The 26,163-nt window shown below is 58.5% G+C and overlaps 5 protein-coding genes across 5 annotated transcripts; 3 read left to right on the forward strand and 2 right to left on the reverse strand.

Annotated features, from left to right (window-relative positions):
- Positions 1–670: 670 nt before the first annotated feature.
- BESB_077950 (ADA2-A transcriptional co-activator SAGA component) lies at positions 671–8,385 on the reverse strand (the record flags this gene model as incomplete). Its single annotated transcript, XM_029366156.1, has 10 exons — positions 671–1,044; positions 1,578–1,707; positions 2,097–2,693; positions 3,207–3,345; positions 3,821–3,901; positions 4,331–4,433; positions 4,819–4,974; positions 5,300–5,564; positions 5,852–7,985; positions 8,330–8,385. The coding sequence occupies 10 exons, from the start codon at positions 8,383–8,385 to the stop codon at positions 671–673; spliced, it is 4,035 nt and encodes a 1,344-aa protein (XP_029217587.1).
- A 2,052-nt stretch (positions 8,386–10,437) lies between these two features.
- BESB_077960 (Der1 family protein) lies at positions 10,438–11,982 on the forward strand (the record flags this gene model as incomplete). Its single annotated transcript, XM_029366157.1, has 2 exons — positions 10,438–10,746; positions 11,656–11,982. The coding sequence occupies 2 exons, from the start codon at positions 10,438–10,440 to the stop codon at positions 11,980–11,982; spliced, it is 636 nt and encodes a 211-aa protein (XP_029217588.1).
- Positions 11,983–15,727: 3,745 nt separating this feature from the next.
- On the forward strand, positions 15,728–18,328 carry BESB_077970 (uncharacterized protein; the record flags this gene model as incomplete). Its single annotated transcript, XM_029366158.1, has 3 exons — positions 15,728–16,519; positions 16,581–17,544; positions 17,589–18,328. 3 exons carry the CDS (start codon positions 15,728–15,730, stop codon positions 18,326–18,328), a joined length of 2,496 nt encoding a protein of 831 aa, XP_029217589.1.
- Positions 18,329–19,358: 1,030 nt separating this feature from the next.
- On the reverse strand, positions 19,359–20,159 carry BESB_077980 (uncharacterized protein; the record flags this gene model as incomplete). The annotated part of the gene is made up of 1 exon (XM_029366159.1): positions 19,359–20,159. The coding sequence occupies one exon, from the start codon at positions 20,157–20,159 to the stop codon at positions 19,359–19,361; it is 801 nt and encodes a 266-aa protein (XP_029217590.1).
- Positions 20,160–21,729: 1,570 nt separating this feature from the next.
- On the forward strand, positions 21,730–24,396 carry BESB_077990 (uncharacterized protein; the record flags this gene model as incomplete). Its single annotated transcript, XM_029366160.1, has 4 exons — positions 21,730–21,861; positions 21,941–22,233; positions 23,152–23,418; positions 23,892–24,396. 4 exons carry the CDS (start codon positions 21,730–21,732, stop codon positions 24,394–24,396), a joined length of 1,197 nt encoding a protein of 398 aa, XP_029217591.1.
- Between the last annotated feature and the right edge of the window lie 1,767 nt (positions 24,397–26,163).

Here is a 26,163-nt window from a genome sequence, read left to right on the forward strand (position 1 = left end):
TCTGTCGATGCGAAGAGTTGACCTCGCTCGGAAAGCAACCAGGGACTTTACCGTCACATTCACATCTAGCGTTTGTAGCTCTTAAGCTAGGTAGCGAACAGGTGCTCGATCCTTTGAGCCCTATAATGATGCCGTTTTTCGAGAGTGCTGGACATGCGGCTTTTCTTCCAATGTGGCCTACAAAAGTCGCTCAGCGTCCGTTCGTAGGACGCCCTGAGCGGGCGCGACACAATCCGCCACACGGCGGAAGATGGGCTTCGTCGCAAGCAGACTCGCCTCCGCGTGCCGCTGGCCACTTGCCGACAACGAAAGAAATTAGGGCTCAGCCAAAATAAATCCGGCCCCCAGAATACGAGCGTGGCACTCTCCGTAAGCGCCGAAGCTTGTTGCTTCGTCAGCTGAACGGACTGTTTCCGCGACAAAAAACGTTCGACACATGCCGAGGCGCAACGCTGCGCCGCTGTGTCCCGCAAGGCTCCAGGACGCAAAAAATACGTCAGACTGCCCCCTCGCTCTACCGTCAGTCCCCCCCTCCTCCCTCTCCGCCAATGATCTGCCTGCCCCTCACCCGGGCCCTTCCGGGACAGGGCGACCCCTTCACCCCCCCCCCCGCCACTGGTCATCGAGATATTCCTGTCCATCAGAAACTGACTAGTGGACTGGCTAGCGCTTAGCAGCCCTGGCTAGCTCGACCGCGCGGCGACGCAGACCGGGGAGCCGCCGGCGCCTCTGGAAGCTTCACAGGGGCCCCGGCGGGGGGGAAGCCATACGGGTAGGGCTGAGGCACCCCTGCGTTGTACACGGGTTCGACTCCCGGCGTCGCGCCGGTCACTGTCCGGTAGAAGGCGGAAGAGGCGGACGCCGCGCCGAGCCCAGCCGGTGACGCGAAGGGCCGCAGCCCCGGGGCCACACCTCCAGGCGCGCTGGACGCCGCCGGCGCGCCGGCGCGCGAGGCTCCCGCGGTCGCGGCCGGCGCGGGGCAACAAGGCGCAAAGTCGGAGACGTTCACATAGAAGTCGTACAGCTGCCCGACGCGATTCACAACTGCAGAGACAAGGCGCGAGGAAAAGCGACGCAGCGGCCCAAATGCATGCGGTCCAGTCGCGAGGACCACACGTGCGAAGTCGCACCTCGCGCGGGCACATCCACGTGCAAAAACACTGGAAAACTAAAAAAATGGAACGTGCACGCAGAGACACAAACACGAGAGCTCGTTCCTGCGCGAACCGCGAGCCACACAGCAGACAGTTCGCCATCCGGGTTACCCAGTTCCATGTGATCAGATGGAGTTCGCCGAGCACCCTCTCGAGACGCAAGCGACAATCGAACACCTGCAAGCTGCACGCGTCTACGTGTACGCGGCACGAAGTGGCTGAGGGAAAGCGATGGGTGGCAACCTAGTTTAATGCGTGCGCATAGGAGTCATCCATTTGAGAAAAAGTGGAGAAAATCGACACAAGAAAGCGCACTCTGAAGCTCACAACACGTAACCTGTATGGACAGAGGCAGACGGGCAGGCGTATACAGATATACACACAAAAGAGCTTGTCGCTGCAAACGAGTATCTGTTGACTCACATAGTTCCATCGGTTTGGAGAAGTCGGTGGCGTTGAATTTTTTGTGTCTCGACATCTCCCTCAGCAGCATGCGCTTCGCCAACAAATAGAACACGGGTGCGAGCTGAGCGTCTTCACAGAAGGCTTGCTCCTGAACGGACAAGAAATCCCTCACACAGTGGAAGACTTGACAGGCAGCGAAACCACAAAGTGAGGTTTCGCCTCGCCGCGCCTTCTCTCTCTAAAGGTCTCCTCCTCCGTTACAAGCAGGTACCGAGCGAGCTCACAAACGCGCCAGGTTCACAAAAAGACAGGCAACATCGTCGCGTGGAGTGCGTCACCTTGCAGCTCCCGCCTTCTCTCCTGAATCCTAAGTCCCCCGTGTTTTCTAACCCCTCGACTTCTCCCCCCTCCGTCCTCGCTGCACTCTCTCTCCATCTCTCTCTCGCTTCCTCCGCACTCCGCCTCTCCTCGCCTCTCACCGCCGTCTTCTCCCCAGCCCGCCCTGTGTACGTATCTGTGAGCGCGGGTTTTCTTTACCTTGGCGGTCAGCAGCGCTGCCCCAGGGAAGGCAGAGATCGGCAGCGCCTCGAGTTCTTTGTCTCCAGCGGCTGCGATTGCTGCGCGCGCGCCCTTCAGCGGCCGCGCGCCGTCGCCGCGATCCTTGCCCTCGCGCTTGCCCTTCTCGGCTTCGCGCTCGCGGCCGCCGCTGCAGCCGTCGACTCCGCCGCCGACCCCCCCAGCGGCGGTTGCGGCGCCGCCACGCGGCGTGTTGGGCGCGTTCACGTTCGCGTGCTGCGGACTCTCCGCCTGGGCGCTTGACGCAGAGGCCGCGGCAGCCGAACCGACGTTGCCAACGCCTCCTCCTCCCGCGGAGGGGCTGCCTGCGGCTCGGCCGCTTTGCTTCGCAGCGAGCGACGGCGAGGCCGCCACCGCCCCTGGCAGGCCCGCCGCAGCCGCCGCCAGCGGCAGGTGCGGCGGCGCGACCCCCGCGGCTGGCGGCAGTTTCCCAGTTTGCTGCGCGTTCACGTGCTTCGCGAAGAGACTCGCCAAGCCGCCAGAGAAAAACAGCGAAGACAACTCCGACGCGCGGAAACGCTGCAGCTGCTCCCGCCAACGCTTGTCGCCCTCGTACGCCTGTAGTTAACAGAAAAAGCGGAAAAAAGCAAAGTCCACAGTCGCAGCCTCCGCTCGCCGCGAGGGCTGCCGAGACGCGGAAGCCAGCCGAGGGGCAAACGACGAGAAAGGCCCTGATGCGAAATGGACTTACGCACGGACATCTAAGCACGTCGCGCCGTCTGCCAGCTTCTATATCATGAACTGCATCAGCCCACCTGTCGACAGGGGATATATATGTGTATGCATGCATGTATGGGTATGTCTAGTGGTGAGGCGATGATCTCGAGACTCGCTGCTCGGCCGCGGGTATGGCGTCTTGGAGGCGAGAGACCTGCTCCCCGCGTGAGGAAAATCTGAGGCGAGGGCCTCTAGCCAACATACAAGGGCGCGCGAGAACAGGCACATACGTGTTCATATTTAAATCACGCAGATGCATCACTCGTGCAAGATTGCCAGCTCCCGCCGCACGCGTGACAGCAGTCCGATTGCCAAACTCGACGAATGTCCCTGAAAAACATCCGAAAAACTCACCCCGACGTCGTCGGCCGTCTTCAACCCGAGAGACCTCCACTCGTGCAGCATGCTCAGCCGCGCGCGAATTCGCTTTTCTTCGATGAGCAGCTGCACCAGGCGCTCCTGCTCTTCGTCAGAGTGGAACCGCGCAAGCGGCCTGCGAGAAAAAACGCGGAGCAGAACAAAGACACAGCTGAAGCGACCCCCTTACCCACGAAGCACGGAGAAAACAACCTAGAAGGCGAGGAGATGTAACTCAATTGAGAGCGCAAGGGCGCGCATGAGAGAGGGAAAGAGAGAAGATAGAGAGTGACGTAGAATCGCATGCGAGCGCCGAGCAGGCCTGAGATGCGGTACAAGCTAGGAAATCAAACACTTCTGCGCAGATCGCGACAGATAAAGGCAAATGCATAGGAATCTACATACTCTACAGGCATATATGCCCCTACGGATGCGTGGAGTAGCGGAGGCTTCATAAGCTGTGTGCCTCGAGAACGGCAAACAACGAGACGCAGATACACACCGACTTAAAGGCGAGAGAGAGTCAAAGAGCCGAAAACGGAAAACCGGCGAGCGACGCGCCAGGAGACACGGAGGTCGACGGCTTAGAGGCTCGGCCGTGGGCGACGTACTTGAACAGGTTGTGGAGATCGCGTTCTTCCTTCGTTCTCTTCTTCTCCCGCTGATGCAGCGTCTTGGTGTCAAGCAGCCCTCTGCGCAGCAAGTAGAAAATAAAAGCAACGCGCCAGCAGGCTAAAGGGAGGAGACTCCAACACTGGCCTCGGTGCGCGGCCGGAAGGCGCGGAGGAGACACACGAGTGAGGAGCAGAACGAGACAAGGTCTAGAGCCTAAACCCTGAAGTCTAGAGTGAGATATGTAGTCCATAAAGGTGCAGAAACAGGCAGAGGCACGACGCTGAGAGGGGGCGCACATAGAAACGAAACTGAAGAAAAGAGACACGAATCACGCGAGACGGAGAAGAGTCCAGGAGCACGTCGGCATGGACGTGCGCGCTCGAACCGCAGACCAAAAACCGAAAAAAGAAAAAGACGAACAGGGGGAGTTTAAGGAGGTCGTTTCCAGAGGCCGCGGGCACGCGCCGGCCAGCGGAAACTGCAACTAGGAGACGAGAGCGGCTCACCTGTTGATGACTGTCCGTTTCCTATAGATTCGCTCGTCGAGTTTGCTGTTGTAAATCTCGATGACCTGAAGCTTCAAGTGCCGCTCCTGCACCGCTTCGTCCTCTGAAAAAAACAACGCGACGCGGCACTGCGTGGCTCTCGACAACCTCCGCCCGCGGGGCAAACTGTTCGCGGTTTCCGTTTCTTTCACAAAAGAGATAGGGATTCGATTTCCTTTGGAAGTATAGTCGGATACCCCGTTCGCCAGGCGAAACTGAGTCAAAACGAAAGAAGCGGCGCGGCAAAATCTGAACACCTGTGCACACACCCCAGGGACTTTGCGGCGAAACCAGGCGCGGAGGCTCCCACTCCTTCTAGCCTGTTTCGAGGCTGCGAGGAGAGGCGCCGCCGCAGTGTGGAGCCGCCTGCAGCTCGACAGTGCGAGGGAGTGAACACGAAAACGGCACGCTGCAGTCGGTGCGGCTTGCGCAAGTCTCGGTCTGCGAACCTTTGAATTCCATGTCGGCAAGAATCAGCTCTGCGTCGTTGTCGTACTCGACATCGAAGTCGCCGCGAAGTGGCCAGTAGCCCACGATCGAGTGCGTGGGCTTGGCGGTGCCCGCCCGCGACGGCGGCGCCACTGCGCCCGCAGGCCGCGCGGAGTCTGAAAGGAAAGCAGAGAAGGAACGGCATCCAGCAAGAAGTCAAAGCGAAACAGAACGATTCACCCTCAAACGCGTCCAACTCGCCTACTTCACTGCCAACTGCGTCGCGTTTTGACGGCTCGTGGCTTCACTCCTCGTTCCTTTCTATCTGCGTCTCCGTGAAGACGTTGCCCCCGCGGTGCTCTTCTCTCTCCCTGTCTCTCTCGCAGCGGCGTGACGAGATGCGGAGATCGCTGGAGCCCTTCCGTCCGCCTCAGGCTCTCTTCGCTCTTTCTTCCTCTCCTTTGCTCTGTCTGTCTAGCCGCCGTGGCTGCCGTCGCTCACCTTCCTCTTCAGCCTCGCCGTCTGCGTTTTCGCGTTCTTTGTCGTCGTCGTCGTCCTTTTCCTCTTCCTTGCCGCCGCGCGTCTTGCGCGTCTCCTCCTGCCGGCGCTCCTCCTTCAGCGGCCCGCCGTCTTTGCTCATCAGCAGCGTCGAGGTGTCAGGCAGCGGAGACGTCCGCGAGTTCAAATACACTTCTGTGTAGTGCTGGTCGCACTCCTGACTCGTCTTCGGGGTCAGCGCGACGTTGTTCACCAACTCAGCCACATCCTACGAACCGACGCGGAAAACACGCATGACGACGTCAATACGGCGGCGGACGCGCCCCGGAAACCGCGCGAACCTGTCTGAAGCGCCCTGCGACGTGCAACTATCTTGCGCACCGTCGCACACGCATCCGCAGACACACACGCACTCACGCCCACATGCAGAACAAACCCTAAACCCTAAACCGAAGAACGCAAGGAGCGGGGCCCCGGGCATCTGAAGCCTCTTTCCCTCAACTCAACGCAGAGAAAACGCGGCACGTCTGCACTGTGTCACCCTCCCCCCCCCACCCCCCGCCCGTCGAGAGTGCGGGGGAGTCCTGTCGCCCCCTCCCCCCCCCCCCCTGGTTGTTTCTGCGCGCCTACACTCCAGTTGCCGAATCCGTATTTGCTGACGCCCTCGAGGAGGCGCAGCTCTTCGTCGGCCGTCCACTTGTGTCTGAGGAGCGGGAAGGCGTTGCGCCCGATGGGGATGTAGCTGTGCGAATTCTTGTGCGCCTTGCCCTCGACTTCGGCGCCCATGCAGAAACAGGCGACGCAGAGGTCGAAGTCCTCGCACTCGGCGCAGCGGATGCGGCACACGTTGCTGATGTCCTTCGTGCACACGTCGCAGTGGTACTGGGCCAGGCCGAACGCGCCCAGCCCGTCAACCAGACTGCCCTTGTGCTTGTCGAGCGGAATCGCCGCGGGGAACGGCGGCGGCGCAGGCGGCAGCGCCGTGGAAACCGTTGGCGGATACGGCGGCGCCGAGCTCACGAAGCCGGGCGCCGGAGGAAACGGCGGCGACGACGCCAGCGAAGGAAACGCATGCGCCGCACCGGGTGGCAGCGGCCGCCCCGGGACTGGGGGCGCGGCCTCGCCAGGCCGCTGGAAGCCGTTGGGGAGTCCGCTCGGCGTCTGCGGGGCGAGATGGGCAAAGAGACCCGCCAGCGGGGGCGGCGCCGCCTCGCCCTGGCGCGCGCGCTTCGCCCGCTTGCTCTCTTCGTCCTCCTCCTCCTCGGCCGCCGCCGCCGCTGGGCAGCACGCAGCAGGCCCGTACGGGACCGCAGGCGCCGCGGACGGGAAAGGCGGCGCGGAGACGGCGACGGGGTACGGAGACGAGGAGGACGGCGCAGGCGCAGCGGGCGAGAAAGACGAGTAGGGAGGCGCCGCGCCTGGGTTCAGGTTGCCGGCGCCGCCGGCACCCGCTGCTGGCTGCATCGGGAAAGGCGGCGGAGTGACGGCGCCAGGGAAAGGCGAAGCAAAACCAGGAGGCGGGTACGAACCCGGCGGAAACTGCGCGCCTGTAGCGAACGGGAGCGGGGGCTGAAGCACGCTCCCGCCGCTCTGCGGGAACGCCGCGGGCGCGGAGCCCGCACTCGGCACAGCAGCCGAAGCAGCTGCGCCTACCACTGCGACGCCTCCTCCACCAGGCGCCCCGAAGGCCGCGGAGGGCGCTGGCGAGGGGAACGGGGCGGCCGCTGGCGCTGTGGAGTTTTCTGCGACGCTCTGTCTTTTCAGGTCTGACGCCAGCGCATGCACCGCAGACTCCTCCTTCCCCCCCGCGCTCGCCTCCTCGCCCTCCTTCCGCGCCTTGTCCGCCGCCCCCGCGGCTCCCGCAGCGGACGGCGCGCCTGGAGTCTCGCCAGCGGAGTTCACGCGAAGCGCTCCGGAGGCGGGCGCGGAGGCCGAAGACACGCACAGGCTCCCGCGCGTCCCGAGGCACTGCGGGGCGGCGCCCCACGCAGGCCCCTGCGCCGCTGACGACCCAGCAGGGAATGCAGCGGAGCCCGCGGGCGCGCCGCCTCCTCCTCCCCCCTGCGCCTCCCGACCGGAGGACGACGAGGTGCTCGAGGACAGCCCCGGCGCCGGCGCGGAAGAGAGTGGCGCCGTCCCAGTCGACCTGGCGCTCGCGGCGCCGAGCGGAAGCGGCGCGGGAGGCGAGAACGCAAACGGCGGCGCGCCTTGGGCCTCTGGACAGGCAGCAGGGAAGGGGCTGCCGCTGAAGGGCAGCGCGGCGCCTGCGCTCCGCTCCGCTGACGACTGAGGCGCGCCGGCAGCGCCTGTGAACGCGAGGGCGGGCGCCGCGGAGGCCGCGAAGGGAGGATAGGCAGCAGGGAGACTCGCAGGCAGCGCCGAGGCAGCAAGACCCGACGCAGACGCCGGCGCGCCGCTCTGCTGCGCGTATGCGGGCGAAGGCGCCGCCGCGTACGACGAGCAGAACGGGCGAGGCGCAGAGAAAGCAACACTCGGCGGAAACGTGGGCGGGGGGTACGGGAGGGACGCCGCGGGAGGCGCTCCAGGCGCAGCAAGCGGAATGGCAGCTGCGAATGGAGCCGACGGCGAGAGCCCGTCAGCAGACGCGAGAAACGGAGAAGAAGAGCTCTGAGCCGCCGAGGTGGGACAAGCAGGGACGGCGTCCGCCTCCCCCGTCTTGCCTTCTCCCCTGAAAACACAAGGTACACGCCAGCGCCTCGTTATCATCAGCTTTCTGGTGGAAAAACGTCTCTGACGTCCAAAGCAGCGCCAGTGGGGAACCCTACATGTCGGCATTCGCATGGCTTCGCAAGCGCAGGGCGGGCACGTGCTGCGTGTATTGGCTGAAGCAGGCCTGTCAGCTGCAGCCGCCAGAGCCGACTCTGAAAACGAGGGCTCAGGAGCGACCGCCATGGTACTAGAGACTCTGAGAGGATCGCCCTAGTTCGCGGGGAACGACTTCTAAACCGCCAGTAGATATTCGTGCAAAGAAGCCTCGTTCTCTGCGATGGAAGCGACAAGCCTCGAGCTTACCTTGGTGCTTGCGAGGGGTGGGCGGCGCCGTTGCCGGCAGGGCTCCCACCCTCCATTATTTCGGAAAGTCGTCAAAATGACGCGAAAGATGAATACAGAGTAGACGATCAGGACTGCAGTATAGCGAGATGGAGGAGAGAGACGAAGACAAGGCCACGCTGGTGCCCCATTCGTTTCTTTCTACTCCCAAGTCGCAGGAGGCAACCTGAGTGAGCAGTGAAAAAGAGATGAAGCAAAGATGATTGGAAGAGCGAAAGAATGGAGGAGAGTCGCATACACAAGCCTCGCCAAGCCAACGAGGGAACGAGAGACGCCGCTGAGCCCACAGGAGGGAAAGAAAAGAAAAAAAAGAAGGGTGTATACGAAGACCGAGAGATCTTAGGAGACGCGGGCGTCGAGTGAAGAAGAGACGAAAAAACGAATTTCCAAAAAAGACGAAGGAATTTTATGTGTACAGATGAACAGAGCGCATACCCGGGGAGAGTGAGCGGGGCATAAGCACCTGCCGGCGGAAGAACGGCGCTCCGTCAGGCGGCCAGGGAAGAAAAAAAGCGATGAAAAACAAATTTCCCGTAAGACAGAGAAAGACAAAAAACAAAGCCAAGGTGGGGAGAAGAGAAAGGCGCGATGCGCCGGAGGAGGGAGAAGAAAGCAATCTGACGGCTGCGCTGCCGGGGAAAAAACTGGAAGGCGAGGACGAGAGATCTCAGCAGACAGAGAGGGAAGACCAGCTTTGGAATCCGGAGAGAAATATTCTAAAATGTAGATCTCGGTGCAGCGCCGCTTCCCAGTCGGCGGCATGCTCTCCTTCTGGTCATCATTTTATTTTCTTTTCCCCCCTCCCTCGGCTTCCTTGCCTCTGCTTGCAGCGCGCGAGGGTTTTCTTGCCTTTTCGTCTCTTTCGAAACTTGCTTGTGCGGCGTTTTCTTGGAAGGCGAGCGCAGAGGTACCAGCCCTTCATCGTTTGTCTCCTCTTCTGATCTGAGAAGCCGCAGCAGCGAACGAGCGAAATTCCGCGCCATTTTTTGTTGTTTTTTCACCTGCTCGCGGCGACAACTGTGTGTTTGTCCTTCGCGCTTCCTTCCCAGCTGCGCCGTGCTGCCCAGCGAGAAAAGTCGAGGGAGAATTCTCGTCATGTTTGTTCATAAACATCTGCAATCTAGCTGCGATTCGAGGAGCAGTCCTCTTTATATCCATTACAGCGCAGAACGGCGCCCTCTTTTTACGCCCCGAGGCGCCACATTTTCTCCGTTGGCCTGTGTCTGCGTAGGCGTCGTTCGAGAGGAAAAAATTCCGCTCAGACGAAAAGCCACGTCAGAAGAACAAGCGGAAAGCCTTAGGAGAGACAGAAGGTATTCGGTCGAGGAAGTCGCTGTAAATGTAATGGGAGCCGGTGCCTCCTGCTGTACCTCGAGATACGAGGACTGCGCAGACTTGACGCCCTACGTCGAGAGCAGAGATAACTTCGCGAGGCTCAGGTCGCTTCTGTATGTTTTCAAAAGTCGTCTTCCCCTTCCCTGAAGCCTCTCCGCGAGGCAGTCCCCTGCCGGCGCCTCGCGCATGTTGTCCGCGCGGAGATTTCTTCTCGTCCTCTTTGTCGAGCCCACCTGTCTCCTCAACTCCTCTACACTGTTGCTGCTTCCCAGCTGCCGCTGCATACGTAGTCGCTTCGCCCCGCTCAATTTGGATTCTCGGCGCGTGACGAGTGAGTCTGTGACTCTCGCGTCTCCAGGGGGGGGGGAGGAAGGAGGAACAGGAGCGAAGTTGAAGCGCGAAGCGACGAAGGAACAGGAAAGGAAAGTCTCTCCATGGCAGCGGCCTCCTTCGGCATCTGGAGATCCCCGCGTTCTTCTCGTTTCTCGCCGTCGGATGTATCTCCCGTCCTCTGTCTCTCTGTACCTCTAGTCTCCTGCTGAGTATTCGCGTTTGCTTTCTGACTTCTTCTCCGCGCTTTTCCTTTGGGGGCGCTTGTTTTCGCAGCTTTTGAGCATTTGCTTGTGCCTGCTGCGGTCTCACTTTTCTCTCTCTTCCACGCTCTGCTGGAGGGCTCAGTTTCCGTGGGTTTGTTCCTCTCCTCTCCGCGTTTTTGCGGATTTCGCGACCTCAAGATGGTCCAGATCGACATCTTCTTCTCGCATCTGCCGCCGGTGACGCGGTTTTACCTCTTTGCCTCCACGGCGTTGATGCTGCTTTGCACGCTGGAGGTCATTTCGCCGTTTTCGTTGTACATCAACTACAATCTCGTCTTCCACGGTCAGCTCTGGCGACTCGTCTCCTGCTTCCTCTTCTTCGGCACATTCTCTCTCCACTTTTTCTGGAATGTCTACGTCCTCATCTTCTACTGCGCCACGCTCGAAGACCATCAGAAGAGCGGAACTTTCCTCTGGTTGCTCATCACCACTGGATCGCTCCTCCTTGTAAGCCATTAGCGACAGCAACCGCCAAATAAAGAAAGAAATAGATGTAGATTGCGAGATAGACAGATCTAGATGCATATTTAGATCGATAGACATGTGTTAATAGATGGACAGATATAGAAGCATTTGTATAGATCCATACATGCATGTAAATAGACAAATATATATGTATATATATATCGGTAGATACATGTAAGTAGGTAGATAGATATAGATGCTTATACAGACTGCTAGGGGTAAATGCAGATAGACAGATAGATGCAGGAGGCCTAGTACCGTGGATGGCGTGTGTAACAAATAGAGAGGTGAGGTTTTTGCGCGTCTGAGCAGCGTCTTTCTCGAGCTGCGCAATGGACACACTGAAAACAGCTCGTCCATACATACACATATATATATATATATATATTTGTATGTGTGTGTAGATGTGTACATTTATGTATGTATGGATCTCTCCGCTCGGAGGGTCGCAGTTCAACTTCCGTGAGGGCGCGTGGGAAGGCCCGGAGCTCTCCGCGAGTTGTCCGGCGTGTGCCCGCCGGTACAGGAGTGCATGCAGGACGGCTTTTCAAACTAGAGGATAAATTCGATTTAGACTCGAAGTAACAAGTCAGCTGTCGTGTGGACAGTGGCCTGGGTTTGTGTTCGTGCTTATTTTCTCTGCATGCGTGTGAACTCCACCTGAGGCGGCGATGACGCGCAGGGTATTTAATACACACATACACACACAGCGACATATGTATATGGAGGTTACGTATTGTAGACGCTATCTTCGCTGTCAAGCTTTGACTTTTTGAACCAGCCTGCGACTCTACATATATATATATATATATATATAGGTACATACATGCGAGTGTGTTGGAGTGTGCCGGGGAGGTGTTGAATGGTCGCTTGTGTGTGTGTTGCCTTCAGGCTTTGTCGTATTTGTTTGGGGTCAGTTCGTATTTCTTTAGCGGGTCGATGATCAACGTGATGACGTATATCTGGGGTCGGCGGAATCCAAACACGCGGCTGTCGGTTTTCTTCATTTCGGTGAGTGCGCCGTATCTGCCCTTTGTCCTCGCGCTGATGTCGGTCTTTGTCGGCTGGAACATGGCAGATCACGTGATCGGCATCCTCGTGGGGCACATTTACTACTTTTTCGAAGACATCTACCCGCTGCTTCCAACTAGCAAAGGCCGGCGCCTCTTCCGCACGCCGCGCCTCCTCCTCTGGCTCTTCAAGGAGAGCGCGGACTGAGCGACGCGTCGCCTGTCGAAGGCGACCCGGTCTCTAACTCCGCTCCACATCTCACAGGACTGTACCTTCAGCCTGCTAGGCGGCGTTAAAGGCAATTCCCAAAAAAATCGGGGGCCTGCGCCAAAGAGCCTTTTGGGACACGCAGAGAAGACGGCTGGCGACGACTCTTCGGCTCGCGGGAGGATTCTCCCGAAGGACACCGTGAGCCGCCGCGAGTGACGCTGCGCCGAGGGAGCTCCAGGCGAGTTGGACGCGTCGAGCTGTTTGGTGAAGCGTCTAGGGGAGAAGAAGTCGAGGTTCCCGGGCTCAGAGAGCTCTGCACCATTCCACACAGCGAATTCAGAGTGTAGGAAACGATTCTCTCGCTCAGTGCTGATCGCATTTTCGAGTTGCGGGATGGAGACGGTTTGTTTGCTCTCTGCATGCGCCAGCAGAGAAGGCGCAGATCAGCAAGCGTCGTTTTCGATGTTTCGCCTCTCGCGGGTTGGCCGTCTGTCGCGTCCGCGGCCTTGCAGCTGTATGCACAGTTTTTACTCCAGTCAGGAGAGGGACCCCGCGAGGAGCTTCGCAGCGAACGAGCGAGGGTCGGTGCAGGTTGTCGCTTCGTTCTCGTGCGACGTTGAAGCGTGGATCGGCGGCGGCATAGGAGGCGGGTCACACGAGTGTGCGCCTTTGCGTAAATGCTGGCGCATGCGCGGCTCTCAGGGACGCCGCGAAGCGCATGAATCCTGCTGCGCAGGAAGGAGGGACGGCGCACGTCTTTGTACACACATCTGTGCGTATAGGTGGGCGTGCGCGTGCATGCGTGAGCGTGTGATTTGGTAGATTTCCGGGGCTCCTTTCCGGCGGGTTTTCACAGGGACGACGGCTTCTCTGCTTGCGACGCATGTGCATGTGGATGACTCCTTGTACGTATCCACGTGGTCGGTGTTGGGCTCCTTTGTCGTCGAATGGATCAAATTCTTCTTTTTAATCAGGCACGCAGCTTCAGGGGGGTGAGGGAGAACGACTACGCACGCCCCGGAGAAGAACTGGGCTGGACGCGCATGCGTAGGCATGCATGCAGGTCTGCGGAACGTCGCGCGTGCGGGACGCTTTATCCACTCGATGTTCAATCACCATAGGCAGGGCTTCGCGTTCAGTCTGCACTGGAAACTGTCTCCAGACAAAAGAAGCGAATTGTTGCCACTTTCGACGCGCATATTCTTGGTGGAACGATTTCCCATTAGGGCCACGCACCCTAAACTCACACCCTAGTTTGGTGGCTGGAATTGAAGCACACTCATCTTTTCTGTGTAGCCGCCACACACGACAGCCAAGTCGCACGTCCGAGAGGATCGTAGGCTTCAGGGTTCCACGCAAGTATATACGTATATATATACATATATATATATATATATTTATATTCTAGTTGGTTAACTGCTTAGGTATGGGGCTCTTGCCTACGATGCCTGTCGGCAGAGTCGTAAGAAGCGTGTTTCGAACAGACGACTTAAACCGTGGATGAGCACGCACGTCGTACAAAAGCTCCAGCGTGGGCGAGACGCGGAAATTGAGGCAACATCCCCTCTGTGTTGCGTGTCTAGGCTCGTACCCCGCTCCTGAAGCGCCATTTCGAAGTTGCTAGCCTGAGGACACGTAGGCTCGCACGGTAACTGCGAAAAACTCTTGCCATCTCGAGAGCCTGAACTTCTGAGTAGTCAGAGCACGATTCAGTGTTTTGATTTCCTCGACCGGTGCCCTCTGAGGTTCCACAGCTACAACCGGCAAACCCTCATATGTCGCAGGGGCCTTGAGCCCTTGGCACACGTTTCTGTGCGTGTTTGCAAACGATGCGTAGGTGCCTGAGATTGTACGTTATACCGTCGAGCCTTCCACGTTTTCCTCGATTTGTCCACTACTGTAGGTTTGCCGATAATCACACGAGACAGCCCTCCCACAACAAAATTAAAACGACCAACGTGTGCCTCGATGCGGGATACCGTGTGCTGACCTCATGGCTACGTCTGCTTACCGGCCCATCTGCAAATATATAGGTGTGTACAGGAATATATGAACAGGCAGCATGCGGATGCCGAGTTATTTGTCGATGGATCGGCGGCAAAGAGGAGGGATAAGCGCCAGACTGAGCGGAGGAGAACGACGCCGCCATCATACACCATATACAGCGCACACCATATACAGACTGCCTATATAGCTATGCGTCTGTATGTGAGCGTGTTTGTACGAGGTTTTACGACGGTAGAGACGTTCTGGTTTTGATTTGTGCCACAGCCACTTTCTACCGCTTGTGGTGGACTGCGAGAAAGCATCTTCCACTTTGAATCTGCTGCCGAGAGCCCGGAGATTCCCTCTCTGCTCCTGCGAAGCGTGTGCATCGCTGTGTCTCGCCTACTTTGCGCCGCTCTCTCCCACCAGTGCGCGTTGAAACGCACAACAACAGCGAGGATGGATTAGATTTCATTCCTGCTGCCGTTGGCCTACGTCTGCATAGAGAATTTCCCATTTCGACAGGCGCATCAAGGCTTCCCGGTGTGGTTTCTTCCGACAGGCGTACGCGGTAATTTACTTCACACCGGTCGCTGCCGCACACTCGCAGGGTGTGTCCTGCGATTTCTTGGTCGCTTCCTTGTCTTTTTCCGCTCGCATGCTTGCGCGTATCCATCCGCAGCTGTTCAGTGGCGCCGGTGTGGAAATGCCGTCGTGCGTATGGGGGGAACCCGAGGCGTTTTGCCTCGTGAGATACGCTTATATAGACAAAAGTATGTAGGTGTCCGCGTATCAACGATAGTGGGCCATGCCGTTGTTTTCGACTTCGCGATGCACCCTGGCACACATACACAAGCATAAAATGTATGTATATGCATGCATATTTGACCTCGCCATGCATGGAAGTCTGCATCCTGTTGAAAGGTGCGCATTCAGCTGTTGCAACGCCAAGATCACGTTGCCGACGCATACTTACAGAACCTACGCAGAAGGCTGTCTATGTATATATGCGTGCATGGCTCGAGTTTGACTTTATCCTTGACTTAAAAGGCGCGGATTGTGCAGTGTGAGGCTGTCTCGGAATTCGTTTGATCCACGCAGAGCCACGGAAGTCGTAAATGTGCATAAGGCCATTGAGCTGAATAAGAATATTTGCGCCCGATTGAGTACCGAGCTTAAAGCTGATCTGCTCGATAAAGGTTGTCTTTGGACGTAGTCACTTAACAAACACCTGGAGTCACCTTGCGTTTCATTCGTTGGTTGCTTTCTCAAAGGTTTCCCTGGCGATGCCGTAGCGCTTGTGGTTGGCGCCTCCGTCCTTCTGTCCGTGTCGAGTGCTTCCGCTGCTCCTTAGCAGCGTCTTCTTTCTGCTCTGTCCGCTCCCGTTTGCGTTACTTCTTGTGCTTCCTGCGTCCTCCTCTTTCTATCTCTTTCCCTCTCTCTCTGCTATTTGGCCGTACTCATGACTTCTCTCTTGTTTCCGGTCTTCTCGCATCTCTCGAAACCGCCTCTTTGCGTCGTCTGTTCGATGCCGGTGTGGCGTTTGAGGGACCAAAAAGAGGTCTCAGCTTTTCTTCACGTATCCTTCTGTACTATGGTGCCTGATTTCTAGCCGCGCCCACCCGCTCTAACCCTAAACCGTCTCCTTTGGTCGTTTCCTCATGCCTGCCGTCGTCCGCCTTGCCTCGCCCTTTCTCTCGTCTTCCCGCCGTTTTCTTAACAAACTTGCTTGCGATGGATCTCGGTGGCGCTCCGCATGGCATCTCTTTGCAGGCGCAGCCCAGGATGGGGGGGAGGTTCCCAACCCTCCGCTGCCGTCGTCGCCAGCCTCCTGCGACTCCTCAGCTCCCTCGCTGAACTTCCCGCTCGTCTCCTTCTCTGGCTTTGCGCCTCGCCCTTCTTCCTCCTTGTGCGAGCTTTCTTCGGCACTTTCTCTCGCAGACGTCCACACCGAGAGATACGAGGCTCGACAACTCGCAGACCTCAACGCGAACGAGTCCTCCCCGAGGCCTCCAGCGCCGCATGCGGGCTTCCGCACACGTACACCGAAGTCCGCATTTCTCAGCTGTTCTCCCTCCTCTGCGCTCACTTCGTTCGTTTTCCCATCCTCTTCTTCGAGCTTCTCGTTGCCATACGCTCACCCTCCTCCTGCCTATTTGTCTTCTGCCTCCGCCGTCTCTGCGCGTTTTTCACTGCGGCGCGTCGCCCATGTTCGTTCTCTGTGTCCTCGTCCGCGCCTCTTGCCGCAGAAGCTGCATCTTCTGTCCTTCCTTCGCTGCTGAGCGTACCCCGCCCCCACGCAGCCACTGCAGCTGTGCGGTTTCGCGAGTCGCGCCGCGCGGAGGGCCTCGATGGCGGAGAAGTCGCAGACGCAGACGCGGTGGGCGTCACGGAAGCGGACGATCCGCTGAGGAGTCTCACATCAACTCGAAGCAGGCGCCGCTTCCTGAACGCGCAGCCAAGCCCCTCTAGAGCTGCGAAAGCGCGAAGGAACGCGAGCGACTGCGAAGTTTTCTCCAGTCGTCGCTGGAGCAGCGCGCAGGCCGAGGTGGGCGTCGTCGAGAGGAGGAGCGCTCTACGGCCTTTGCGGCAGATGTGTTTCCGCACAGCAGCATCAGCGACAGCCCAGGCGCTGCCTACCAAGAAGGCCCAGAGGAAGCGCTCCAAAAAAGTTCATTAACGCTTCTAGTCAGGCGCACGCATCTGGCCTAGATGGCGGCGACGCAGCCCGAGGAGGGGAGACGCTGAGGCAGGAGAACCGGCGCCTGGGCGAAGCTGCGGCGCCGCCAGGCGGATGGAAACCTCCGGCAGCGACGGGCTGCCGCCGAGGGGGCAGGCGCGGAGTGGGCCCAGGCTACGAAGCGTCTGCGGAGCCCACAGAGCGCCACAGCGAGGTTCGATGCGAAATGATAAGCCCTGAAGTGCCTCTGGCCTCGCCGTCGCCGCGGAGAGGCCCTAGCAGCGATCTGGCAGGACCACCAGAGGCAGCATCCGCCGCGACGATGAAGCGCGGAGTCGCCGCGACGATGAAGCGCGGAGTCGCCGCGACGATGAAGCGCGGAGTCGCCGCGGCGACGCCGCGCTTCATCCCGGAGATTTCCGCTGCTTCAAGCGACTTGCACTTGCCTGGGCGCGTCTGCCAGAGGCTTGTCCGTCTCCCCGCCCCCGCGCGGAGCCAGACGTGCTTCCGGCGCGGGGCCCACCCCGCCCGTCGCCTCCCACGGCCCTGCATGCGCGGCCCTCGCCGCCGCCTCCGTCGTCGGTTGGTCACGCCTCTGGAAGGCCCTGGGTGCCTGTCTTGCCGCCGCCCCACTGCCTCCTCCTGGAGCCACTCTCTCGTCGTCTGGCGGTGCTCGTCCTGGGATCCATTTCGCTTCTTCCTCGCCCTTTTCTCTCCCGCTGCCGTGACCCGCGTCCGCCCCGCGAGGGGGGCCCGGGGGGTTGTCGCGGCTGCTTGCCGCTGCCTTCTTCGTGTCTTCCATCTTCTCCGACTCCGCCTGCTTTCGCCGCACGTCGTGTGCCTTCCGCGCCTCCTCCGCCGTCTTCTGCGTCTTCGGCCTTCTCTGCTCCCCCGTGCGCGTGGGACTCCCCCTCCTCCTTGTCGCCGTCTTCGGCAGCTTCTTCTGCTTCTTCCACGGTGTCTGCTTCTCAGCACGTCTTCGCCACTACGACTCCATTTTCGCCCGCTCCTGGACCCGGTTTGCCGATTCCCTCTGCTTTGAACTGCGTGTCCGTATCTTCGTCCTTTTCCTCGCAGACTGCGGCGTCTTCTTTTCCTTCTTTGCCCAGCTCCTCCCCTGATTTTCCTTCGTCTTTCCCGCTCGGCAGGCGGCGAAGTCTGCCAGGGGAGGACGTGCTGCGGGGCTTTGTGGGCGGTGACGCCTCTAGCGCTCACACCGGCCGGCGCATCCCTGAAAGAGGCGTTCCATCCGCCTTTTTTTCGTCTTCTCCGCCTGCAGCGAGGTGCCTGCCACCGCCTACCGTTGCGTGCCTGCTTGCCGCCGTCTCCTCTTCGCCGCATGTGGAGGAGGAATCAAGGCGGCGGAGGCATCTCTCTGCTTCCCTCAGGCAGCGGAACAGAGTCTGCAAAGCTCTGTCGCATCGCAGCGGCAACTCGGGTCCTTCGAAATCCACTCTTCCTTCTTTTAGTCTCTCTCCCCACTCTTCGTCCCCTGCGGTCCCCCCTGCGCCTCCTCCGCCCGCCCCGCGCCTCTTTCTGCGGCCGCGCGCGGCAGCACGCGGCGCGCAGCGAGCCCAAAACGCGAGAAACTGGGCAGACTCTCAGAGCAGATACGATGCGGGGGACAGACAAACAGCCTCTGCACGCACTGAGGCCGGTGGAGGAGAACGCGACTAGTCTGTGAGAGATGGCAGGAGCACAGAAAAGTGCGAAGTCATCGCGGTGCAAGATGACATCGACCGCACCGAACTCCGGGGAAAAGCGGACTTGCTCACGACGCGGAGAGGCTGGCGAACGCGAAAAGGGGAGATCGCGCGCGGCGTGAAGATCGTCCTGGGGAATCTGCCCTCGTCAGCCACCCCAGCAATAATTAAAAAGACCTTTTCACAGTGAGCGGTGAACTGCTCGCTGTCGCGCGTTGGATGAGTGTCCTTCGTCTTCGCCTCCCCGTGGTGTCGCTGCACCTGATGGGGTGCTTTATCACTCTTTCGGTTGTTTTTTTTTCTTATGACAAGGTTTCTGAAGTTGCAGTGCCATACCGCGCTTTCTTTCGCGGGGTACGTCCTGTCGTTCGTTCGCATGTGGTTTTTTCCTTCTCGCAGGCTGTCGCACTATTTCGGTCGCCGGCGTCTGTCAAGTCTCGATGTCTTTAGCGTTTGAAGTTTAGGGGTGTCGTCCCCACTCTGGTTCTTCTATGAACATCTTCTATCTGTTTCAGCGATATTCGCCTTTTTCATCTATCATCTGTTCAGATTTGGTAGGATCGCGAACGTTGCCGTGGAGTGCCGACGCGCCTCAGCCCCTGCCGCAGTCCCTCGAGGCACAGCGAGCGTCACTTTCTACTCGTAAGGAGATCGACGCTTTCTCTCGTGAGATTTTGCTCCTCATCTCTATTTCCGCTTTTGTGTTACTGACACAGTGTCATCTCCCTCAGGGTTCTGCTTCTCCTCGGCAGTCTCCTGTTTTCTGTTCACCGTCTGTTGTCTGCTTCCTTCTCTCTCTCGCTGACGCGGCCTTTATTCTTCTCCGGCGACTTCCGTGTCCGCCTCCAGCCGTCCTCGTTTCTGACCCTAGCCGCACTGTCTGGGAGCTCTTTTCGGCTTTTCTCCCTTGTAGGTTTCTTCGGTGCTGTGTCTGACGCATTCCCCTCTGAAGCTCCTACTTGATCGCTCGGCATGGATGCTTTTTGCTTCGGCAGAGATGCTTGTTAGCGGCTCCTTCCGCCGACGCCCGAGGTGATTGTCGGCGAGACGCCTGTCCGCTGGGAGCTTGCGCCGAGCCACGACGGCGTCCGTGCCTGCTGCATCCTCGCCGACAAAATGATGATTGGAGACGCCGTTTCCGTATGCCGCAAAGAAACCACGAGAGAGAACGTGAGGCTGAACAGCCGATCGCGATCGGCTACCGACTGCGGCGCCTTTCCTTGCCACGAGGCCGCCGAAAAGGCCCCGAGGAAGCTCAGCCGCAGGTGGGAAGCCTTGCAGGCGCAGCTCGCCCCCCCCCCCCCCTTCCCCGGGGCGCCGATCTGGCAGAGTCCGCCGCGCGCGCCGGAGAACGAGAGGCGGGCGACGCGGCCTTCTCCGATGTCGCTGCGCGCTTCATCGGCTTTGGGCTCGTGTCCTGCACTTTGCGGCGGCGGCGGACCTCGCGTCTCTCCTTCTTGTGCCTCCGCTTCGTCTCGTTTGGTCTCTGCAGCTCGACGAAGCGACAGCAGACCTCGAGGCGGACGTCGCGCAGAGACTGCGCTGAACTGTTCCGGTCCGCCACTCCGAGGCGCTGCGGCAGCTCCTTCAAGAGTCCCTAAACCCCTAAACCCTAAACCCTTCCTCGGCGGAGCCCCGGAGGCAAACAGCTTCCCCGACATCCGCGTCTTTTTCCTCCTGACTCCGAAAAACCTCATGCGTATCGAGCTCACCATGTGAGACGCGTACAGGGCAAGCGAACCGTACTCATGTTGCTCGTATCTGCTGAACTCACTCGGGTTGAGCAACGTTTTGTAGTGAAACATCGATGAATTATTTCTTCCTACTTTATTTTCCAGGAATTTTATGTCTTGAATTTAAAAATTCTACTCTAAATTTGTAGACATGCGCAGCTATCCGCGCTGTAACGTCGGCACAAATATGTGTATATATATCAGTCTTCGTATCTGTGGGATCGGTGATGCAAGTGGTTAGAACTCCCTTCGAAAGCTGGCGTTGCTCATGCATCTCCGACCCTTTGTACCGAGCTGCGCAGAAGTCGTCAGATATAAAGCTTCTCATCACAGGAGATATACGAATATCGCTCTCTACATATATACTTACATACATGTATTTGTGTGCGGGCACACGTCGTTGCGGTCCTTCTTCGGATAGCCGTCTCAGGAGTTCCTTTCTCTGGCTTCTGCCGGGACTTCCTCTGCTTGTGCGTCGGTTCAGCGGGGGCCCAAGTTCGCCTGGAGCTTCCGTTCGAGGAAATAACTCGTGGAGTTTCTTGCTTTCGAGGCGGGCGTCCAGAAGACCTGCGCATGCTCGTTCGCTTTTGCTGTGCGCCGCGAGTGAGTTTCTGTCCATCGAAGGAATTCCACGAGCTCCGTGCGGCACTACAGGCGACATTGAGAGAGGAAACACCAACAACAGTCAGCGTAAGGGGAAGGGGGAGGACGATTTTACATTTGTTACGTGAGTAACATGCCTTTAGGACTACCTTGCATGGGCTCACTTTGATATGTAGAGAAATAGAAGAGATGCCCCCCTGAAAGCGCACTGAGTGCGACAGGAGACAAACGGTTCAAAGCGCGCATGTATCCATGCGCACTCGGATATGTGTTCGTGGCTAGTTCGTTTCGCGCTGCTCATTCATTTGTATCCCGCCTCCTCGTTGTGCTCCCTCGGCATCGTCTTCCGCTCTCACCTGCGTTTCCGCCATCTTCTTTCCTGCCTTTTCGGCGCTTCGGCTGTGGCAGGTCTACGTGGAGGCGCCAGGACGGCGCGCGGCTCGCCAGACTTCAGTCCGCGATTTCCAACCCTTCCTGCGCTGGTTTGTCTCCCCGACACTCCCCGAGAAAATGTGTGGTGAAGCAGGAGCGAACCGGGAAAAGCAAAAGAAAGCTCGCAGTTTCCCGCTGAGTGGATTCCTCCTCTGCGCGAACTGGAGGCGCTCACCAGGTATCCTAGCGCAACATTCGCAGCGCTCAGAGTTCGCTCTAAAGGCAACGCCACGGACATATACGTATGTTCGTATGTGTATAAATATATATATATATATATGTGCGTTGGCGTTGTAGGGCATGCGTGTCTATAAATATATATGCTTGTGTATGTATTGGCATTGTAGGGTATGCGTGCGATACATATATGCGACGTCAGAGGACATCCCCAGACCGGTATTCGTACGCGTCAGGATGCGTATTTGTGTCTGAGTTGAATGATGTGTTTCAGTGTCTGCGGCGCAAGTCGTTTTGCTCTTACTTACTTTGGCAAGTTCCTCTCTTCCAGTCCGCGTTGTCCCCTCCACTGACGCTTGCTGGCATCCCTGCCTCGCGTCCAGAAGCCGTCTGCTCGCAGGTGTGATGAATTTTTTCCTCACCTTCTCACATGTTCTCACCTTCCCGTCACCCCGGCGTGCGCGGGTCGCCGCCGTCGGACCTGGGTTACGTGGGAGGGCGGGCGCTTTCTCACTGGTCACCCTCCCTTCCGCGGCCTGTTGGATGTCTTGAGGGTCTCCAGGTGCTGATGTGTCATTTTTACTGTTCCCGAGCGCTGGCTGCGCCCCTTAGAGACGCGGCTGCTTCCTCTCCTTGTGCAGACGAACCTCCTCGCGGCCTCGTTTGCCTCTTCGCTTCCTGCGCTTTCTCCTTCGCGCGCAGAGTCGGCAGAAGAGGGAGAGCCGCGGATGGCGACCGCGGCGCGGCGGGTGCTCGCTCTGACGCGAGGTACGATGGCTGGCGCCCGCGCCGCCCTCGCCGCGGGCGTCATGCTGGAAGCAGAACCCAACAACGACGACGCCGAGCGCGAAGCGGAGGCGGAGGCGTATCTGGTGTCTCTGCGGCGTCTCGTCCTCGTCTCCGAGGATCGGAAGACGCAGACCCACCTCGCCAGGTGAGGCGGAGGCGCGCCTGCTCGAAGCCGGCGAGACGTCGGCGAGACGCAGACCTAACCCACAGACGACCCCGGAAACGCTCCACAGTTCAGTTGGAGGCCCGTGTCCCCCCCACCCCCCCGCCGCCCCCCAAGGCTCGCTGTGTCTCTCTCTCTTGTGAGTTCTTTTGTTCTCAGCACCTCGCGCCGAATCCTCGCGGGCTGCCGCGGGGAGCGAGAGGTCTCTGCGCACTGGGGCGGCTCGCCGGCTGATTCTTCGCTGCCTCCTTCCCGCGCCGCGCGTCAGGAGAACGTTCAGGCGTTTCACGAGTTCTCTTTCCGCGTTTGGGTGGCCTTCGAGCAGCTGCTCTAGTGGGGAGTCCTACCGGCGCACCTGGCTCTGGAGGAGCCCTTCCTCGAGGAGTTGATCGACGCCCACCCCGACGACCCCGACCTGCTGCATGCGCTGGAACAAATGCGAAACGCAGGCCTGGGCACTGAACCAGGAGGTGCGACTCCCTTCAAGCATCCCGGACGCGCGCTGAGACTGCATTGACGCGCCGCACGGTACGCAAGGCTCTTCGGCTCTAGCGATTCAGGCTCTGAACCTTTTCAGCTCGCTGGAGGCAGCGGGACGATTGTCAAAGACCCGAGGTACCTCTCTGCTCGCAGGGACGCAGAAGCAGAGCTAGCAGACAGAGCTTCACTCGCGCGCTCAAATCCCACTAACGCGGCGGCGACTGTGTTGTTTGCGTCTTCCGTATCTGTCGCTTCAGGAAGTCTCCTATTTTGAATTTGGTCTCTATGCACGTGGAAAAGGAACATAAACGCACGAACACGTTTTGTGCATGCGGGCGCGCCTTTCCGCATGCCTTTCCGCATGCGTATCTCTCTGTCGCGCTGGGGTGCATTTTTCGGCTTTTTTCCGCGTTTTCGCAGGTGGCGGCGCGTGGTTTTCTTCATGCGCTATCTGCAGGCTCTGCAGAGCCGCGTGGCCTCTCCGGCGGTGCCTGTCTTGCAGCTGCTTTTCTCGCCGCTGAAGACGCTCAAAGGAGTCTTCTACGAGCTGGGAAACCGAGTCACGCGCGCACTCCGCAGCGAAGTCGCCTGCGGCCTCCTCGTCCGCGTCGCCTTCATCGACGGAGACGGGCAGCTCATGTCCAACAGCATGCACAGCGTACGTCTGCACCACGTGGGCAGCAGCGCGTACGTGCTCTTCTGGTTGAAAATACACGCATGTAGTTGCATAGAAGGCTATGGACGTGGCTAGGCATACACGCATCCATCATTCTTTTGTACGGACACGGGTTTGCTCACACCGACCCCTAAATGCTTCGAGCCTTGCGTTGTTTGCTGGCGTACCTGCGGCCACGGTATACACTCAACGTGTAGACGTGTTTACACACATAGATATATATATATATATATATACGCATACATACATACATACATACATACATACATACATACATACATACATACATACATACATACATACATACATACATATACATATATATATACATATATAGATGGAGCACCACGTGCAAGAGCTGCGACATCGCCTGTACCGCGTACGTTTCTACGACGCGGAGAGCGACACGGACTACAGCGTCTCGGTTAGCCAGGGGGAGCGCTACGAGATCGCGACCGCGGCGTACTACTTCATTCACGCTGAGGCTCCGGACGAGGCGATTCGATGGCGCCCACCGCGTGGTGCAACTCAAGGAAGATCGCCCGCTTCTCGGAACCTTCGGAGTGACGGATGATAGTGCGGCGGCGGAGCTTTTGGATGGTTCTAAGGCCTTCGCAGCGACCCCAGCCAACGCGTCTACAAGCCTGAGCGTGGGCGTCTCAGCCGGACGCTGTCCATCAAGCACGAGTTTCCCTGATTGCCAAGAGAGCGACGTTGCTTACTCTGAAATTCTGGAAGACGTCAGCGGCAGTTACTCCGGAACTGGAAGAGTCCGGGAGTCCGGGGGCTGCGCAGGGGACAGCTGGTACCGATTGCAGGTGGAAGGTGAGCCAGGCGCAGCGAGCTGCGGGGTTCTCGAGCTGGACTCGAGCCAGACTCCCATTTCTTTTGCGTGGGCTCTGTACTTGCAGGAGCTCAGCGACATGAAAATGGAGTGTCAGGTCGCGCGAGAGCGAGCCAATGTGATCGCAAAAAGACGTCGTCCTTAACTCGGGTTAAGATCTTGGCTGTGGGTTGCATTTCTATTATAGATTCCTCGTACGGGCGCACATGATAACAGTCGCTCTAGACACACGCACAAGAGAAATGCTAGGTCAGGTTAAAGCCGATACCGTTGCACCCACGAGTGTCCCCCGCTCTGATGCAACCCGACATGGTCGGAAATCGACCGAATGCGACGACTTCTATGGTCGCCAAGAGATTCATGGTGGCTCGTCTGCGTTCTAACACATCCCCTTCAAATGTGGCTGCGGAGTTGGCGAGAGGTTATGAGTGGCTCTTTCGTGGAGGCTCTTTCGATGTATCTACCAGCCACCACTGGTAGGACATTGGATAGGTGCCGGCCGGCGTGCGCACGCGTCCAACTTCAGCAGAAAGAGCATTGTAAGCACGAGTTTGCAGACACTGGCCGCAGTAGAATCGTATTCCAGTTGGCACATCCAGACGAAAAGACATCTCTGAAACGTGATGATGGGTTTCTGAAGGCAGAGGAAGCGTGCTCTGTGCGTGGGAACAAAACGCTGCGGTACGAGGCGACGGCTCCGCCTTGTATCGCCTCGTGTAATACAGGCATGTCTACGAGGGACAGGCTCTGTATAGGTAATATATATTCTCAGTACTGATTCAGTCTTGACTGAAAAGCACGAAACAGGAGAGTTACACTGGTGAAGGAGCCGTAGCCCCGAATCGGGTGGCGGTCGCTGTCTGGAGAACTAAAGGAACGGCCCTTCCGGGCAATATACACGGGATGCAGTTCAACTGGTATATTACACAGTCGGGGTAAACACCGTCCACTGCATTGCCGAGGAGCTCAGCAAGTTCGAGGGAGACTGTTAGGCTTTTGGCTGTATCCACCTCGCAGAAGAACCCTGGGCAACACATGGGCGTGCTCGGTCTCTGTTAGACAGTTTAGGGTGCCTCGGTAGTACATAAGCCTGTCGTTCAGTAATTCGCCCGTGTCCAGGTGAAACCAAGCTGCAGCTGAGCTACGGGAGGTGGCGCCTAGCAGTCTGTTTCCAGAAGCAGTGAAAATAACCTTCTTTGATGCGCACCGCAACCCGCTGGTATATGCTCTGCTGAACGCGTCAGGCACCCGCGCAACGCAGCCAGCTCTCGAAAAACACAGCAGGAAATGTGGCGCTGCCGGGATCAGCATGATAAGCAAGAAACGAAACAGTTACTCCGGTCACGTCTCCGGAGAAATTCCAACTCCGATGGGGCATCCGCCAGTTATTCGACTTTCGGCTGCGCGCCGGTGAAGGAGACGGGACGCCAGCGCCAAAGAAACCAGCGCATCGGTAGGCGTAGATCGCCCGTACCGATGGAATATGACGGGAAAAAGCGTGAAAAGGAGTCTCGCACCTACTCCCCAGTAAGTGGGTGCGTTTTCTCTTTTGTCCGGTGAGTCTGTCATAGCCGTCTCGCTCTGTTCACGCAGCGCTGGGGCCTCCGGGAGAACTAGTACGATACTGCATGCACTTCGTCCCATATTTCTTTTCCCGGTTGTGCACAGTTACGGAAATTCTGCCTTTTCTCCGTTCGTAGCGAGTCCCTGTGTCTGCCGCTATGCATTATATTTTTTTGCCCATCTCCTTCGAGGCAGTTCACATTTTCCATGGCGTGGGCCACTTTTAGCGCGGCGGTCCGTCACCGTTTGCATTTCCAAGGATTCGCATGCTGGTGGATGGTGAACCCCCAGGAAGCTTGCTTTCCAGCCGCAGGCCTTTCTCCAGGCCTTCTCTGGCCGCCGTTTCTCG

This window comes from Besnoitia besnoiti, chromosome VII, assembly GCF_002563875.1.
Source record: "Besnoitia besnoiti strain Bb-Ger1 chromosome VII, whole genome shotgun sequence".
Taxonomy (NCBI): Eukaryota; Apicomplexa; class Conoidasida; order Eucoccidiorida; family Sarcocystidae; genus Besnoitia; species Besnoitia besnoiti.